At 43.9% G+C, this 18186-nt stretch overlaps 3 protein-coding genes and 1 long non-coding RNA gene across 4 annotated transcripts; 1 reads left to right on the top strand and 3 right to left on the bottom strand.

Annotated features, from left to right (window-relative positions):
- Positions 1-63: 63 nt before the first annotated feature.
- LOC100830296 (zinc finger protein HD1) lies at positions 64-3493 on the bottom strand. Its single transcript, XM_003563910.4, has 2 exons — positions 2449-3493; positions 64-822 (listed from the first exon to the last, which is right to left on the bottom strand). Exons 1-2 carry the CDS (start codon positions 3223-3225, stop codon positions 463-465), a joined length of 1137 nt encoding a protein of 378 aa, XP_003563958.1. The 5' UTR covers positions 3226-3493; the 3' UTR covers positions 64-462.
- A 2447-nt stretch (positions 3494-5940) lies between these two features.
- LOC100830602 (peroxidase 11) lies at positions 5941-7974 on the top strand. The gene is made up of 4 exons (XM_003563911.4): positions 5941-6248; positions 6362-6553; positions 6897-7062; positions 7386-7974. The coding sequence occupies exons 1-4, from the start codon at positions 6015-6017 to the stop codon at positions 7796-7798; spliced, it is 1005 nt and encodes a 334-aa protein (XP_003563959.1). The 5' UTR covers positions 5941-6014; the 3' UTR covers positions 7799-7974.
- A 77-nt stretch (positions 7975-8051) lies between these two features.
- On the bottom strand, positions 8052-11644 carry LOC100830910 (LRR receptor kinase SERL2). The gene is made up of 10 exons (XM_003563912.4): positions 11316-11644; positions 11013-11145; positions 10850-10921; positions 10620-10763; positions 10441-10512; positions 10308-10367; positions 9942-10186; positions 9518-9859; positions 8806-9185; positions 8052-8647 (listed from the first exon to the last, which is right to left on the bottom strand). Exons 1-10 carry the CDS (start codon positions 11434-11436, stop codon positions 8327-8329), a joined length of 1890 nt encoding a protein of 629 aa, XP_003563960.1. The 5' UTR covers positions 11437-11644; the 3' UTR covers positions 8052-8326.
- Positions 11645-17499: 5855 nt separating this feature from the next.
- LOC112269944 lies at positions 17500-18186 on the bottom strand. Its single transcript, XR_002962213.1, has 2 exons — positions 18014-18186; positions 17500-17912 (listed from the first exon to the last, which is right to left on the bottom strand). It is a non-coding gene; the product is annotated as an uncharacterized LOC112269944 (long non-coding RNA).

Below are 18186 nucleotides of genomic sequence, written 5' to 3' on the forward strand. Positions count from 1 at the left end.
TCATCTGGTAAGGAAACAAGATCTGATTCCATTCAACGTAAGCTGGCCATCAGAAAACAAGACTGACATGACAGACTAATTATCTTGAAGATGGAATTCAAACAGATGTATTTTCTACACGTCCGACGCAACTATTGAAAACCCAGAAGTCATGGTTCTGTTCTATAGCCCTTGTTACCATGCTCATTGCTTTTTTTGTAATCCAAGGCACCCCATAGTTGTCTGTGTACACATTAACATTCCATCATATTATACTGCTCTTTGTTCACTTGAAATATTAAAGTGACTGAACAAGTAGCCAACAACACATATCTGCTACCTGAGATAATAACTATGGTACCTTATCAGTTAAGTTGTAGACACCACACTATTATTCAGAGCATCGATTTTTTAGAACTACTTGCACTGGATCTTATCACCCTGGGTTGTCCATATGCTAAGATAATCTTTCGTCAAATCCAATCAGAACCATGGAACGGTGCTGTAGCTACTGTCAGATAGAGCTGCAGTAGAGAACATCTGGTCCACCTCGATTTCTGCATCTGATCTTTTGGCGAAGCGGCCCTTGATCCTTGGCCGTGCTTCAGCATACGCCTTCCTTGTTGCATAACGCGTGGTCTTCTCAAACTTTCTAGTCTTCTTCTTCTCCTTGTACCTGAGAACCCTGGCTTCTCTGTCCATGGAGCTGATATGATGTGGCATCTGAAGTGAAGGACCTGAGAAGACGTCGATGGCTCCAGCAGGTGTCAGGATGCTGGAATTTTTCATATCTATCACCGTATTGTCTGGGACTATACCCACTTCCGTTGATGAGAAAGATATCTGAGATGGAATCAGAAAATGGTCACTCAAATGTGCAAATCATATGGACATTGCAGATGTTAGAAACCCTCCATGACATGTAGATGCGCTGAATTTAAGAGGTGAACATTACCCGCTCAACAATAGCCCAAGTTTAATTTTCAACTCTGAACTTCAGTACCGATTAGAGACACCTCTCAACTCTCAAAACCATTTACTTTACCCTATATACCCAAACCTGGGTGGTTTTGGGTCTCCCAGGTGTCAATCTTTTTGCTGAAGTAGTGTCCATGTGGAAAAAAAATAGTTTTGGGGAAAACAATTCCAGAAAACTAATAAAATATAAAAATGGAAAATAATCTGAGAACTCCAAAAATTGTGGGGACAATAATTTTTAACTTGGATAAACATAGATAAATAATAAAAAGTTGGAAAATTAAAATTTCAAAAGTCTGAGTATCTATGTATCTAAACTCATTTGAGCTAGAATTTATTTATTTTGTTATCTCCCTGATTTTTAGGATTTTTAATTTATTTTCTCATTTTGGTTTCCCCTCATACTTTTATTGATTATTACTTTCAATTTAATATAATTTTTTCCTTTGAAATTTTGCCTTTTGAATAAAAATATGCCTCATATATCTTTTTTTTTTCAATTTTTCGAATATTTTTATTTTTCACAGGAGTTTGGAAGTTTTTGCTCGATAAACTTAGTCCAAGCGAAAAAATTGTCAAAAACATTCATTTGACACCTAGGCCCCATGTCAGCTAAATCCACACCTGTTTGAGTATAGGAAGATGTAAAACAAATGGTTTTAAGAGTTGACGGTGTCTTCTGTCCGATGTTGAAGTCTAATGCTGAAAATTAGTATGAACTTATTACTTTATTTAGCTATACGTATATAATTGTTTTGAACCTTTTTGCACAGTATAATAATCCAACCTATGCTTAACGATAAACCTGCATTAGATTTATTAGTTGCTCCCCCTGATACACAAAAACTTGACGTTACATATGTCTAGTCGAACTTTGAAACATTTGACTACTTATATCTTTTTGGATATTATATATTGGATACCTGTAAATCATACATGTAGATTTGTCTTGAAAAGTACTTGTGTAATATCTAAATTTCATTGGATTTTATGAATATAGTATTATTATAATAAAAGTTAGTGACTAAAGATGTGTTTTGGAGACCGTATGTTTGTCCAAAACATCAGCTTTTTTGAACCGGAGGTAGTGTGAAATTTCTAATGATATGTATAAAAAGGTTGATAAACAGAGATCATAGTTTCTAGTTGGCAGAGAGTTTGAGAATTTGCTTAATGCATGAACTAATTAATTAATTGGTTAATTGCCTAGAGATGAATTGTGTACTTTTCTTTGAAGTGGCTATGACAGCAGTTCCATTTTGGAAATAATCAGCTAAAGTTATCTGCCTAGAAGTAGAAAAAGTTGAAGAGAGAACCAAAAAAGTGAGGACATACTAAAAGCACACAATTACTTAGACCAAAAAAATGTATTCTGGTTGATCTTATAAAAACGAGTCAGATGGTCTTCCATTTGAAGTAGTATGAACTCCAAATTAAACACATTATAGCATGGCATGTAAGTTGCAAGGCCATAGTAATAGATGAACTCACGCTGTTGTTGTTGGAATCTGTGTAAGCACTGACCCCAGCAGTCACAGAGGCAGACTGCTCTGCCCCTCCAAGCCCATAACCACTCTGCAGCGACTTACTCACCATAGCAGCTTGCGAAGGTACCACACACTCACTTCCTTCCTTCTCTGAGGGATCCTTTTGCATCTCCTGCAGCTGTTGCTGTTCTTCCATCCCATGCTGCTCTTGGTTGTTGTAGATGTGGCTATCATAGTACAAATTGTACTTGACAAGATCAAAGTACTCATCCACTTCATTGAAGTATGTGCTGCTTCTGTTGTTGTTGCCACTGCAATTATGGTTATCAGATTCTTTGCTGACCAGCAGCCAAGATACCTCCTCTTCCTTGTGGCTGAGGAAGGTGGTGGTGGCTGCTGCCTCGGCAAGTAAAGAAGCAGCTGGAATATCTGCAGTCGGGAGAGACACCACGGGCACGCACTGGTGCATTCCGGTGAGCAGGTTTGCGTAGTGCACCTTTGCTTCATAAGCGGCGCACAACGCTGTAGCGTCTGCGCTGCATTCCAGCACCGCAGGTGTGTGCTCGGACGCCTCGGTGAGGCGCAAGCGCTCATGGCGCGAGGCCACACGATTTGCGGCATGGACCCGTGCATCACAGGATGCACAGAGGTACGCGCAGTCAGCATAACAGTACACCACGCTTGGCAAGGTGCAACATCCGTCACACAGCCTGGCCCATGGGCACCTCCCCTCTCGTCTAACCACCTCCTTGTAAACGGAGCTGTTGAAATTATAATTCATGAACGAGGAGGCCTTGTGACTTGCAGCACAAAGACCATGCAAAGAGTATTAGGGAAGGCAGTGGCCACTATTTCTCTACATGTCTCCTCCTGTTCCTCTACCTCCCATGGCTCTTTCTCGCATTTGCATGCACTGGCTATGTGAGTGTAGGGGAAGGTTGCCAATGTTGGAAGTTCAGTGCAGAGTACTAATAGTAGGGTGTCAGTGGAGTGACACTTGGCATCATTCTTAGGGGCGAGGATCGTTCTGCGCTTAGCTCGTTGTTGGCTTTGGATGTTGCTGCTTCACTATCCTGTGCCAATGCCAGTCCTCTGACGCAGAGTCGTTTTCAGATAACCATTTGATGCACCTTGGCATGCCTGGAGGATTAGCTCGAGTGTTGTTCAGCTAAATCTGCTTGAACTGATACCATTTTTTTTCTTGTGAAAGCAATTTGCATGTTTGCAAGTAGAAGACTTAAATTTTAGCTCTGATTACCGTTCCAATTTCTGAAAGGATCCTTGTGTTCACTTTTTACGTTTGGATTCATAGGCCAGATGAGCTAAGAAACTGCTAATGCAAATCTGGAGGTGTATTCCATGGATCAAGAGGCCCTAGATGATGCAATTGGCTTCCCTTGGACTGGACTAAGCCTAAAGGTAGAAACTAGAGAGAACTAGAAGCCATTGTGATATAAAGGAGATAAAGGGCGTGGAAGATGCTGCATCTCTCTTTATGAGCAGTTGCACACTCTTTTGCAAAAGAGAAAGGGGTTGGCTTCTGTTGGATTCCAAAGCATGAGGTTTTCTGCCATTCATTCGCGCTCCTCCTTAGCCGTTCCGCCTTTTGGAACCTCAAGTGCGAGGTAGCAGGTTGAGATATTGAGAAAAGCTCAAAAGCACCCTGCCATGTCACTAGATAGTTTCTTCGCTGTCCTATTCATCGGCAAATATCTAAGATGATGTGTAGTCGAGTAGTCAATTTACAGCAGCGTCCTGCTTATCTCAGCTATGAGGATTTCCTGACCGATGAAGCAGTTTTCATTGCATCTTCTATCCATTTTTTGTTTTGCTTTGAAGGCAAATCCATCTCTAGCAGTCTAGCATATAAACTTTTGTGAGTTGTGCATTTGTTATTAGCCCCGTTGCATCATTAACAATCTTCTATGGTGATTTTACAGCTTTTTGCACCATGTATGTTCTCAATTTTACGCACAGTTATATACAGGTACTGCTAGTGCCCAATTGAGTACAGTCAGAAATACCTGCTGGGAATATGAGTTGAATTTGCTAGTGTGGTTGAGTTCAGTTTTATGCCAAACATTATACAAGATAGTATATTATTTTTACCATCCTTTCATTTGTGCATAATCCTTTATTTTTTTGGAAGTACAAATTTAGCGCAGAATAACCTAAACGGCGGCGTGGCATGAAATTGCTTCAGATAAATTATTCTTGGCAATAGACATTCTCATTGGTTGAACAAGTCTTTACACAAAAAGATCAAAGAAAAGTCAAACTTGCCTTTAACTCTGCAACATGATGAATGGTTTTAGAAAGCTTACATGGTTATAACTCAATGCCTCACACATTATCCGTTGATATATTTGAATTTATAAACAATAGCATGGTATATCGAAAAGATAGCATGATATGCTGAAAAATAATCTTATTCCCATTGAGTACTTCTGTCTGGCATGTACAGCTAAAAGCATGAAGATATTTTTGTGGTCAAATCCATCTTTATTCCATTTCATGAGTGCGTATATACAGAAGTTTTACAGAGGTGGTGACTGGTGAGTTGCACAAAATAGACTGAGGAATGGGCTCCACGACACAGGATATGTAGAAGGTGACACCCTAAGTAATGAAAAGAACTCAGCAGTTAAGAACGGCTTCCTTTCAGGTTTGTTAAGAAAAGCAGCAACTCTGCCCATCAAAAGGAACAACTTTTGGCTAAACAGACAAGGTTAAACAACATTCAGAGGAAAAAGCTACAAAGGTATTTTCCTTTGCATTATATCGTGCTTGGCTTTCGCTGCTACTTCTTGTACTGTAGCTGTCTGGTTTTGTGAGAACCTCATGTCGCTTTTCTTTCCAGATATTCCACATTGTAGTGCATATGACCGTACCATTTATGTCTCTTCTCTGGTCCCTGGGCATCACTTTTTTGCGGGCTGCTGCCACCATTTTTGTTTTCCTCACTGGCATAGACGTTTTCCCAGAATTATTGGCTTTTGTCTGTTCTGAAGGAAGAAACGTCCCAGTTTCTGCAGACAGTGTGCTGGATAGATAGAGTTTGACACTTCCCAACTCGACTGCATGTGTTCATCGGAAGTTGATCTAACATAGGAACATGAGGTTTTTGGGTAGCACAAGCCAAATATAAGTAATTAAGTAGCAGTTTTTTTAGTAAGCATTGAACAGCTACAGATCTGAATTCGCTTTTGGCAAAGATAGCACCGGAAACATCCAAAAGATTTTTAAAAAAGAGAACATACATACAATATTTTATTTTATGCACCTGAGCAGCCCTTGCGATTTTCTAGTATTGGTGAACCCAAAGCTACCAAACACTACTGCACAGAGAGAGGACCTTTGACCCTTCAGTGTGCCACAGCACAGATACTTTCTGCTTGCTTACTCCACCAACCACCACACCAGAGTTAGCTCATCTCCCTCTTGACCCATTTCTCTTAACGTGCCACGTAGGCTTGTCTTACATTGCTATAAAGCCCTGCAGAGCAAGAAACTTGCCACAAAAACATCTGAACTGTCCAAAAAGAAAGGAACAGCTAAAACTAGGTCAGGATGGCTACAGGTGTGTTATGCTCCAGGGCGTTTGCTCTCTTCATGTGCTGCACTCTCCTGGCAGTGCCATTGCTGCTGGCTCAGGACCCGTTGAACCTGAGCCTAGAGCACTACTCGAAGACATGCCCTAATGTGGAGCATGTCGTCCGGACTGAGATGGAGTGCGCTGTGCGTGACGAACCACGCAACGCCGCATTGATGCTTCGCCTCCATTTCCATGACTGTTTCGTACAGGTTGACTACCAAACGTTTTTTTGTACTTCACGTGCTAACCTAGTTTGCTAATCCACATTCATATTGAGGAGCAGGATTGAGTTTGCTCTAAACATCTAAATTTTCTGTTGCAGGGATGTGATGGATCGGTGCTGCTTGATGACACGGCAACCATGATCGGAGAGAAGCAGGCAGACCAGAATGTGAACTCGTTGAAAGGATTTGAAGTGGTTGACAAGATCAAGGAGAAGCTGGAAGCTGAATGCCCCGGAACAGTTTCCTGTGCAGACTTGCTTGCCATTGCAGCGAGGGACGCAGTTGTCTTGGTAAATAGTATAACCTGACCTATAGTTCGGTGTTCCGATTCTTTGTGCAGTGGCTTACATACTTTTGCTTGCATCAGTTTCATGTCAGGCTTGGCATTTGAGGAATTAAGAATCTAGAAATAGATAGTCATTTTGAAATAACTTAGTATACCCTTAGAAATCCAAACAGCCATTTCATCATTACCTGATAAACTTGCTGAGCCTTCTGGATGCTGTTTGGCTACCTGCATCCTAGTATTCAGACTTGTATTAAACAAAGAACAGCATATATTCATTTCTTGAAACAAAGCAGTACAAATTCCATATGTACTCCGTATGTTACAACATGGAAAAAATATTTCAGGTCGGTGGGCCTTACTGGGATGTCCCAGTAGGAAGATTGGACTCCAAGAAGGCAAGTCTTGACCTTGCAAACAATGACATCCCCACCGCTCAGCAGGGTCTTGTCACCCTTATTTCCAAGTTCTGGGAGAAGGGCCTTGATGCCACTGACATGGTGGCCCTTGTCGGTATGTTCTTCTCATTTGGCAGCTACAGTTTTACAGTAAAAAAGTCACTAGTTCAGTTCAGATTGACACAACCATAAAATTTCATCTGCTGTAAGCGATGTGAAATACTTCAACGATATGATAATGTTCAGATAGCCTACAGACACTCCTTCACTTTTTTTGGAGGGAGACACTCCTTTACAAGTGTGAAAAGTAACAACATGGAAATGTTATTTTTTAACCTGAACCTTCTGAATTCTGATGTGTGGGCATGTGGGAGTGCATCCTTATTATCTTTGTTAAGATAAACACTGCTTACCAGAAATATAACATTTGCATTGAAGGATCCCACACGATTGGTTTTGCCCGGTGCGCCAACTTCCGGGACAGAATATATGGCGACTTTGAGATGACAACCAAGAATAGCCCTGTTTCTGCAACCTACCTCAGCAAGCTGAAGGAAATCTGCCCCTTGGATGGTGGTGACGACAACATCAGTGCCATGGACAGCCATACTTCCTCGACCTTCGACAACGCCTACTTCGAGACCCTCATCAAGGGCGAGGGCCTCCTGAACTCTGACCAGGAGATGTGGTCAAGCATCGCCGGGTACTCCACAGCTGATACTGTCAACAAGTACTGGGCTGACCCAGAGCTGTTTTTCAAGCAGTTCTCAGATTCCATGGTGAAGATGGGCAACATCACCAACCTTGAAGGCGGCGAGGTCAGGAAGAACTGCAGATTTGTGAACACATGAGCCGAAGATTGATAGTTGATGCCTGTCTGAAAATAAGAACGTACTGGTCTGTTATAGGTATATCGTCGTTGCACTATAAAAAAATTGTTTGGCCATATCGCATACTGCAGATATAATCATGTATTTCAGAGTTTTGCACAATCTGTTATGTAAACGTCAGCAATGGATTATGATTAGTTTTTAGGATCTGTTTCAATCCGAAAATACAGCAAGAAAAGCAGAAGAAGAAACAAAAAATGTCAAGAGAACATGCTACAAGCCAAGCAATGCGAAACCTTATAGCTTCAAGAGAAGCTCCTTGTTGCAACAAGCAGTCTTATTGTTTCAACTACCAATATGTAATATAATACAATACAAACTGCTGTATACACTTCATCTAATGATACCTTTTTTATACGATTCTAAGATACATACATCACTGTTTACTTATACTTCAGTATATGGATTATTTCCAAATCTACATAGGTTCTCATTCTGTACATGGACTGCTGCTGATGTTCTGAGCTGGGATGTCATTTGCTGATCATGTCATCTTGGCCCAGAGAGCTCAACAGCCTGCACCAGCAAAGACGAGTCGTCGGTTAGGTCAGAGTAGCAGCGGCTGAAGGTGAATTCGGGCACCGTGAACTTGTGGGAGTCGGCCCGCTGTGACGCCTGCCATCGCTCTGCAAGCCCATCACCTTCCAGCATGCGCACCACCTCCGACATCCTTGGTCTGTGGCCTGGGAGGTACTGAGTGCACAGGAGTGCCACCTGCACCATCTCCTCGAGCTCGATCCGGTCGTAACTGCTCCTAAGGCCTTTGTCAACCAGCACATCCAGTTTCTTCTCCTGGTGCATCTTCTTCACCTGATCATCAAACCAACGCTGTCATGAGCTGTCTTAAGCAATGACCTTAACCCTCAAACCTAAACCATGTGAGACGGTTCCTTGAACTTTATTTGCTTTTGTCAAGTAATTTTGCTGTAGTTTAAAATTTATCAAGTAGATTGTACAAGCTTCATTACCCAGTCCAGCATGGCTCCCTTCTGATTTGATGCCTTGCCGAACTCCAGTGCTGTCTGGCCGGTGATCAGCTCCAGGAGCAGGATGCCAAAGCCAAAGACATCTGTTTTCTCAGAGGACTGCCCGGTGGAGAGGTACTCGGGTGCGATATGCCCAACGGTACCCCGCACCGCAGTGGTGACATGCGAGTCCTGGTGATCAAGGAGCTTTGCAAGCCCAAAATCCCCAACAATGGCATCACAGTAGTCGTCCAGCAAGACGTTGGCCGCCTTGACGTCCCTGTGGATGATCTTGGGGTCACACTGTTCATGAAGGTAAAGCAGACCTCTTGCTGCTCCAAGGGCTATCCTCTTCCTGGTATTCCAGTCCAAAGGTGGCTTCGCTGGAATGATTTGACCCGAATAAAGTGAAGATTTCTTTTGATAGGAATCGTATGCTCTGTGACAAATCCTTGTAAAAAGAAACAAAAAATGAAGGGAAGAATCCAATTCTATGTCTTTTTTAGGTTTGGATTGTCGGACTGCAACTTTTAATTCTACACCGCTCATTTTAGGCATGGTATGATCTGAAAATTCTAGAGCGAACATATTCTGCACGACAAGTTGGTCTATCATGGGGCAAACAGTTCTCCTACTTAATCTATCAAGAGGACTGAGGCTAGAGTAGCTATCAGGGAACAGATAATTAAGCATACTGTGGATTTGAGATGCTGACCTTTCAGGCGTGAAGCCACACTTCCATTTGACATGTATGGATAGACCAGTAGCCTCTCTGTGGCAGTCATGCAGAACCCGAGAATCCTGAGGAGGTTCCGGTGCACTGCCAAGCTGATCATTTCAACTTCAGTCTTGAACTGTGACTCACCACCCGCAGCATTACCGTCCTTGAGCCGCTTGACAGCCACGAGAGTTCCATCAGGAAGTTGCCCCCTGTAAACGTGTCCAAAACCACCTTTTCCTAGTATGTTTTTGCTGCTGAATTTATCTGTTGCAGCCTGCAGCTCCCTGAACTGAAACCTCTTAACGTTTCCAAGGTTAACATTCTCCATGTGTTGATCTGCAACGCAAACAGTGCTTCGTCAAATATCAGGTTCCAAACTGAAGCACGAACTATATGTAATTCTTCAAGTTTCACTCACCATCAACATCGAAAAGGATCTGCCGGTTTCGACGGTGCCTCCACCAGAATAAGAATCCAGCAGCAAGAAACAGGAAGCTCATGCAGCCCAATACAGCACCAATTGCAACTGCGAACTTGTGGCTTTTAGTTTTTGCTGGTGGAGTGCCTTGTGTACCATTCAAGCTGTAGGACATTGGCACCGGCGCAGTCCCGTAACAATCTTTCTCCGCATTTGCATCGCATATGAGGGGATTTCCAACTATGCTGCAAGACAACCAACAATAGAACAAACCTTACATCTAAAACTTGATACAGGTCCCACACTTCCATGTTAACAATCACGCTTATCAAACAAGAACCGACACAAACTAAACTGCAGCCTTACTTGTATGTTCTCGCCAAAGATCCTGGTATTGGGCCACTTAGGTTGTTGTATGACAAATCTCTGCAAGACATAGTACAGGTCAAACTAAAATTACTCAGGTAAGAAGAACACATAACAGCAAGAAATTACTCACAGGAAGATAAGGTGTGGCAAATTAGCTGATGCTGAAGGGAATGGGCCAGACAGGGTGTTGTTGTTCAGCTTCCTGGTCAAATTACAACATGCTTCAGTTTAACACGGCAAGCAAAAATAACAATAATTGTGCGTGAGTGTAAGGAACAGCATTTAAGAGGCTTGTACGGCAGAGCTCACAAGTACTGGAGGCTCTGAAGGTGGCCCACAGATTGTGGGATTTCACCATAGAATTTGTTGCTGGAGAGATCAAGTGTCTTGAGATATTCCAGATTGCCAATCTCAGTCGGAATTGGGCCGTTTATGATGTTGTTCTGCAGAAGACTGGAGCCAAAAACATTCATGAACAAAAGGAACGCTGGACAGAGAACTGATAATGACAAGGCTATATCTATGAACAGGACACTCACACGGTCTCCAGGTTGGTCAGGTTCCCAATGCTTGGGGCGAGCAGGCCAGAGAGATTCTGGCTTGGAGCCTCCCTACGGAGCATAAAGAGCAATGATAAGAGGAGTAAAACTATGGGTTCAGGACTTCAGGTGGAAATAGAAGAAGGCGTATTGTATTGCTTACAGGCCAGTGACAAAATTGTCCGGCGAGCAAGTGATCATGGTGAAGCTACAGGGGTCGACCGAGTCCTGGTCCCAGTTCTTGAGCACGCCATGGGGGTCCTTGAGGAGGTTCTTGATCCCAATCAGCGCTTGCACTGCAGGCCGTTACAGCAAATTATTAGCGCAAGCCAATCCAAGAAAACAAACTGCAGAGAGACAGCGGCACATAGCAGAAGGACGGCGTCGTTGGTTGGTTTGATCGAAGGAACCACAGCAGCAAAGCCGTCGATTCGGAACGAAGAGAAGGGAGAAAGAGGAAAGGAACCTTCGGTGTTGACGCCCTTGGGGGAGAGAAGGGCGCAGGAAGGGGATGAGACGAACAGCACCAGAACCAGCACCGCCGCCAGCACTACCGGGTTGGGGGGAGAAGAAGGAGGCGCCTCCATTGGCAAGGGGAAGGACGACGGGGAGAGCAGCTAGAGGGGGGATGTGCCACTGGCCACTGGCTGGCTGCTGGCTGGGTGTAACGTATGTTCAAACATGGAACAAGCGTGAGGCCAAGAAAAGCATAGGAGGAGCAGTCGCTCTCGCTCGCTCCCCACACCGCCAAAGCCAAAATGGCAGCAGGGGCGAGGGAGAGAGGCACCACTCTCCCTGGGGCCCTGGGACTGGGAAGGCAGATGACACAAAAGAAGATGCTTGTGCTGTGGCAGCGAGCGAAAGCGCAAAAGGGGGGAGGTGTGGGACAAAGGGGGGCAGACACGACTGAAACCTGACCTGAGGCTGAGACCCCTGCCTGCCTGCTATAGCAAATAGGAATAAACAATGTGGGCAGAATGACAATGTGGTCCGGTAACTGTCTCCGGTTATATTCTACGGGAGGGGTAAAACTGCTGGCCATTTGGGCTTCTAGATTGTAGTCGAAATTGATACTCGTAACATCTATATCTACCCAATTAATAAAAGAAGTCGGTCACATCCCGGTCCCACCGCGTAAATACGTTTCCTTCGTCCGCAGGTGTTTGTGAGAAATCTCTACGCGCGTCCTTTTTTTTCTGTTTCTTTTTTCTCCCTGGGCGACGTCTCCTTCCTCGAGATCTCAGCTCCTCCTCTCCACCGTGCACTACTGATCTCCCTTTCTCCAGATCGCCGACCGCTGCTCCCTCCCAACTGTCCGCCGTGCCGCACGCTGGTTCTTCTCTCCGGTGGCCTTTCTCTTCTCGCCGCCATCACGGGGTCCCCGACAGCCGGCCGCTCCTCCAGAGCGCCACCGCTGCTCGTCGCACCTCCCCCTTTTCACTGGCCGAGGTAGCCATAGGGCAGGAGCTACGACGTGAAGAAAGATGCGGCTTCAGGCCAGCGCAGAGAGGGCACCTCGGCTGGGTGACCGGCGAGGAGGCGGGACGGCCTGCACGAAGCTTCGGGCCGGCGAGGCGGCGGGCTGCTGGCCTGCTGCGTTCTTGCGGCTTCAGCCCGGAGAGGAAGAAACGGAGCTGCGTTCTCGCAGCTATGGGCCGGCTCGGAGGCTGCAGGGCGACGAGTACGGTGAGGAGGTGGGGTTCCCTGCTCGCAGTTTCAAGCCAGCGAGGACGCACAGCCACGTGCGCGCGGCCGTTGATCACAAGTTCAGCCGTCAAATTTCATGGAAGGCCTTCTTTCTTTGTGGTGTATATTAAGTGCAACCACTAAGATGATTGATCTAAATCATGGTGCTAACTTCATTGACATATAAGGTTAAACACTAGCAATAGTTGGTTTCAGCTGCCTCAATTCTAAATGAGTAGATGAGTAAGTACTGAAACTGATTTTCATAGTTAAACCTCACAGGCGCAGCTTCTCTCTTGATGTATCTGAATGTGCATGTGCAAATCACGAACATCATAAATATCGGGTATGTACTTATAATCTCAATCTGTGCAGGAGTATTGCAAGGTCCCCTCGGCGACTCTTAAGGTTTGAGAATAACTATGATCGATGTCTTTGTGAAAGTTCAAAGATTTAGAACTACTACAGATGCAACACCTCTATATTCTCAAGATTTCAGTATAACTAAGAAATTGAATCTCTAACCAGAAGTAGCAAGTGCTGGAAAAAAAATCTACAGCCTGACAGCACTACAATGTCGCTAATCAGATTTAGGTGCGTCTAGCAATAGTGTAGCCGTGTCAATAAAATTACTGTCCATTGGGTTTTTGTGTGGCTTGTAATTATGTAAATAGCTCTGTAATATCTTTTTTATTTACTCCTCGGTCTCATATATATTAAGTGTCGAAATATTACATCTATCTAGACAATTTTTAGGTATATATACATCCATATTTGGGCAAATTTGACACACTTAATATGAGACGGAGGTAGCATTAATTAATATAGTAGGAGCCTCTCCTGCTGTTTTGACCCAGTCAAAAAAAATTACTGCAGCAATATTGATCGTTCAGGGGATTGCAATATTGCAATATCCAGGCAGATGATTAGCCTCGCAAGCGTTTGATTTTACTCGCCTGCTGGACGGACGACATATCCCAGACACCACTGCTGTAATCCGTAAATGGACTGTGGGTTGGTACTTAGCTCTGTATATTTTTTTTAATAATGTTCCAGGGCTGGGAGCTCAAACCAAAAGAATGTGGGTTGCTACGTCTCCAGGTTTTCTAGCCACGCAAGAGAATTGAAATTCCAGGCTCATGTCACTCACGAATGCCATGACTGAAACAGAGACCGTGGCAACGTACGGACACTATACTAATCTATACCAATATATTAAATTGAAGTTGCGGGTGATGGTACGGACGTCGCGGTAGGTTTTTCATCAAAATTACGAGGGATATGCCAATCCCCATGAGAAAAAAAAACGTTTCGTCTGACCGTGGGCGTGGGATGCCCCGACAAGGAAGCCCGCCGGACCCACTGCCGCCAGGACAAGGAAGCCCTTCAGCGTCGCTTGCAGCTCTGTTCGACGACGCTCCAAGATCCCCCCACCCCCCCACCCCACACCGCTGCTCCGAGCTTCGCCACCAACTGCTCTACGCTCTGCCGCCTGCTGCTCCCAGCTCTACCAGCCGCCCCAAGCTCTACTCGCCCCCCGACGCCACTGGAGTCGGGGAATCCATCTCACGAGATGACCGCATCGGGCAAACAACTAAACAAGAAGGGCAGAAGGGCCAGAGGGAGGTAGAGGAAAGAGAGCACGGGAGGGGAGAGAGAGCACGACGGGGAGATTGATGCACATATTTTAATTTATTTTTACCTAATTGATGCACTAATACATGATACAGGAGACTCATGCATGTACGGGAAATTAAATAAAAATAAAAACATATAATTTAAAGTATACTTGTTACAAATATATAGATGATAAAGTTGATAAGCGTTATATGATTTCATATAGTTGTTTACAAAATCGGTTGGAAGATATGGATATAATATAGACAAGTTAACTATCGGGGATGAGATTTGGAGAATCTGCGGAAGAGAAAAGGAAATTTGAGAAGCAAATGTGGAATAGAAAATCAGCATATATGAGATTTGGGGAATGAGATTTAGGGAAACTCTTGGAGATGCTCTAAGTTAGCATGGCTGCTCGTGGGGAAGAGGGACGCAGGAAGGGATGCGGTTGCGCGTCTGGCTTTGATTTAGGTACAAAATATTAGTTTCCCTTTAAGCCGAAAAAAATGGTTGATATGTTTTTCATTCTTCCGTAGCAACGCACGGGTCTTTTGCTAGTTTCCTAGTATTTGACTATTTTTTTAGTGTAGCAGAATATTTTCCTGGTATTTGACTATTTTTTTTAGCGTAGCAGAACACAAGGTTGGAGTTGGGTATCAGATGACACGCGTGGGGTTGTGGTCTTGTGGCCCATTTTAGAATAGTACTTCTTCTGATTCTAAATTATTGTCGTTGTTTTAGTTCAAATTTTGCACGAAACAACGATAAGAATTTAGGATAGAGTACCTTTTGTTTTCCATTCTCCGTGGTTGCATTAAGAATATATAGTTCCCTCTCTTGGAGCATGTCTGGTTTGTGGCGCGAGACACTTTCTCAGCCCATTTACTCTGCATGTTGTATAGACTCATTTTCAACTAATTTTATCACACCTACGGCAGGCAAATTCGCCGCTAAAAAGCTATGACATGCCACGTTTGCAATACAAAAGTATAACAGAATATGGATTGCAACCAAACGTGTCCATATTTTCTGAAGAAAGAAACATTTTCCCCAATAGAATAAGTATCCCACGTCAAGAAAAATTGCAGAACTCCCACGGAAATTAGCGCAACCAAGAAACATGTCCTTATCTTCTGAAGAAGAAGAGATTTTTCCCAACGGAAGAAGTATCCTGCGTCAACGGAAGTTAGCTAGCGGCGGCGGTGATTCCAAGTCTTCTACGGCATGTTGCGAACATGAATAATGGACGAGGGCAAAAATTCAACCCGAATAACAAAGTGGGAGGGAAAAAAAAGAGCCAGAGCAAAAACAACATCATTCGACGCATCAAAGAAAGGCATGGCTTTATCGGGACGTGTTGTGCATGCACGTACACAGTGATAGTAATACTGATGCGAGCGACAGCTTTCAGAGACTTTAATTACTGTATTTTATTTTTCCTGGGACCTGCTTTGCCGGATTCTTTACCTCAAAAGAAATGTTAAAGGGGAGGCAGTTGGGCACTGGCTCGGGAAGCGTGTCAGAATTCTGTGGCAGGAAGGGTAAAGGGTAAAAAGGCGAAGCGAAGCATCGATCAAAAGTATCTTTAGCAGTTTGTAAAAGAAAAAAAGGATGTGCCTTTAGCACGAGTCGTGTGCACGATCGCAAACAGTAGAGTGAATTCCACACGTACCATTTAGAATTTGTTCGCATGTTCAAATACTATTAAAAAAATCTTTTTCCCAATCTATCACTTAAATTATACACCGCATTCAAACTAACTACTATCGTCGGTTGACCTCTAGTTTATCGTCAATGCTAAAAAGTCGATGTCATCCTTAGCACCTTTAACATGGTATCACGTTACTACATAATTTTCGCCATGAATTTACCAAACAAGTTTAGACTGCATTTCAGCAAGAAAGTAGCAAGGAAATAAGTTTAGACATCACGATTTTCATAGTAAATTCTTGAAGAGTAATATACCAAAATTTATTATAATTCACTACCAAAATAGTGTTCAAAACAATATACTCCCTCCATTTCAGTTTACCGGGCCGTTCTCTCTTTTTCTCGATTTCCCGTATACGGGGCCGATTTCCCTTCACGCGAGTACCAAGCCAGCAAACCTCATCGTACGAAACGAAGCAGTTACTCCCCACGGGAACAGAAAAGCCAGGAGATTAATTAACTAACTCACGCACGCGCGGCCCCTCGCCTATTCTTCATGCGTGCGGCCTCCCTGCCTCCTCCTTCTGCACGCGCCTCCTCCTACCTCCAGCCAGCAGCCCAGCATGCAGCAGCACGCCGCCGCGGGCATGGCAGGCTCGGAGGACGTTGCTGCCGCCGCTGCCGTCGCGGCCATGGCAGGCTCAGAGGATTCTACTTCTGGCGCAGTGGCCATGGCAGGAACGGAGGACATCTTCGCCATGGTTGATGTGGATGCTCGCGGCAGACGCCGCAGATCGCAGAATTGCCACGGATCGCTGTTTTTATTGTGGGAAACTCAAGCGTTGCATGGCAGTTAATTCAGCGGCCAACATATCTGGGCTAATTTCAAGGTCGCTCGGGCACGCTTCGCTTAGCCACATATCGCTCTCCTTGGTTACGGTGAAAAGAGAGAACGGCCTGGTAAACTGAAATGGAGGGAGTACTAAAGTAAAAGCTCAATTTTCGCCACTAGATGGTCAACTGACGGTAATTGTTGCATGGCTTTCTCCAAATTTTAACTAAGGAGTATGAATTTTTCCAAATTATAATGATTGAGCTCATATGTATAGCTCTCTAACTGCAATGAGACGACTCTAATTTCTAACCCCAGCAAACAAAATAATTGTACTAGGTCTATTCAAGAATGAAAAAGAACGGGACTAGGATTCTACTCTGTGCTCAAACTCTCAGGAATCTTGTTTCATTGTTTCTCAAACAAACTCTCGGAAAATTGACACTCAAAATACACATATATTCTCATCTTTAACGCAAGTAAACTCTAAAAGAACAAAAGCCATCATTTTCTATGCGGGAAAGAACAAATCTATCTGATTCAAGACCCTGACTTTGGTTCTAGCTCAATAATTTTTTTGTTGAGCTCGATAATGGTTGGGATTTGTATAAAGTACTACGAGAACGTCTTTGAAGAACATAAATTTTGAAATATAGAAACACAAAAATTTAGGGTGAGATAACCTTAACTATGTATGAATTTTGTGACTATGTGTTAATTCATGAGAAAGAAAGAGACATAGAGAAAGCATTGAGACATTCAAAGATTTTTTTTTCACATGAGTTAGAGCAAATTAAGGAGTTATTTTCTTCCTATATCAATTCTTAGGAATTTTCATATTTCTTGCGTGAGCATGACTATATATATATGTAATGTAATGTAATGTAAAACATTTCTGGTTTCAATGTGTAATGTAAACATCGTGACATACAATTGATACTACCAAGGTACAAGTTCTAAAGATATTGTGATATGAAAATCTAATCGAAACCTAGCAGTGGACAAGACTCGGGCAGGATTGATGTTGATGGCCCGTTATCACAAAACAATAGGACTGCACTTATACTGTCGAATCAAAAAAAAACAAATTACCTCACGTTTCTCCAGGGACCCAATTCCATGGATGGAAGATTAACATCCTTGGCTCCTTCAGGTCCTTCCGTATTGACATCATACTCACTACAGCATGGTTGCTCAATGGAGGAAATGGAACCGGAGCAGATGCAGAGCTCGGCTCGACAGATCCGCTTTTGCAGGCTAAGTCTATGGAGGTACCTGACCGAAATTTGCAGGATAACGGGAAAACGAATCAAAATCGCTGGAACAAATCGGCCGAAGCAAGAACGGAGAAACCTACAGACGACGATTTCAGATACCTTTGCTTGTGCACGTCGACGGAGATGGGCTCAGCCGCGCGAGGCTATCGCGGTCCGCCATGTCGGAGTCGAAGCAATGTCAGACGCCGGAACGGTCGTCGCTGAAGACACCGGGATCCCGCAGAGGAGACAGCGAGAAGAGGAAGAACTGGGGATTCATGGGCTGGCTTACA

This window comes from Brachypodium distachyon, chromosome 1 (genome assembly GCF_000005505.3).
Source record: "Brachypodium distachyon strain Bd21 chromosome 1, Brachypodium_distachyon_v3.0, whole genome shotgun sequence".
Taxonomy (NCBI): domain Eukaryota; kingdom Viridiplantae; phylum Streptophyta; class Magnoliopsida; order Poales; family Poaceae; genus Brachypodium; species Brachypodium distachyon.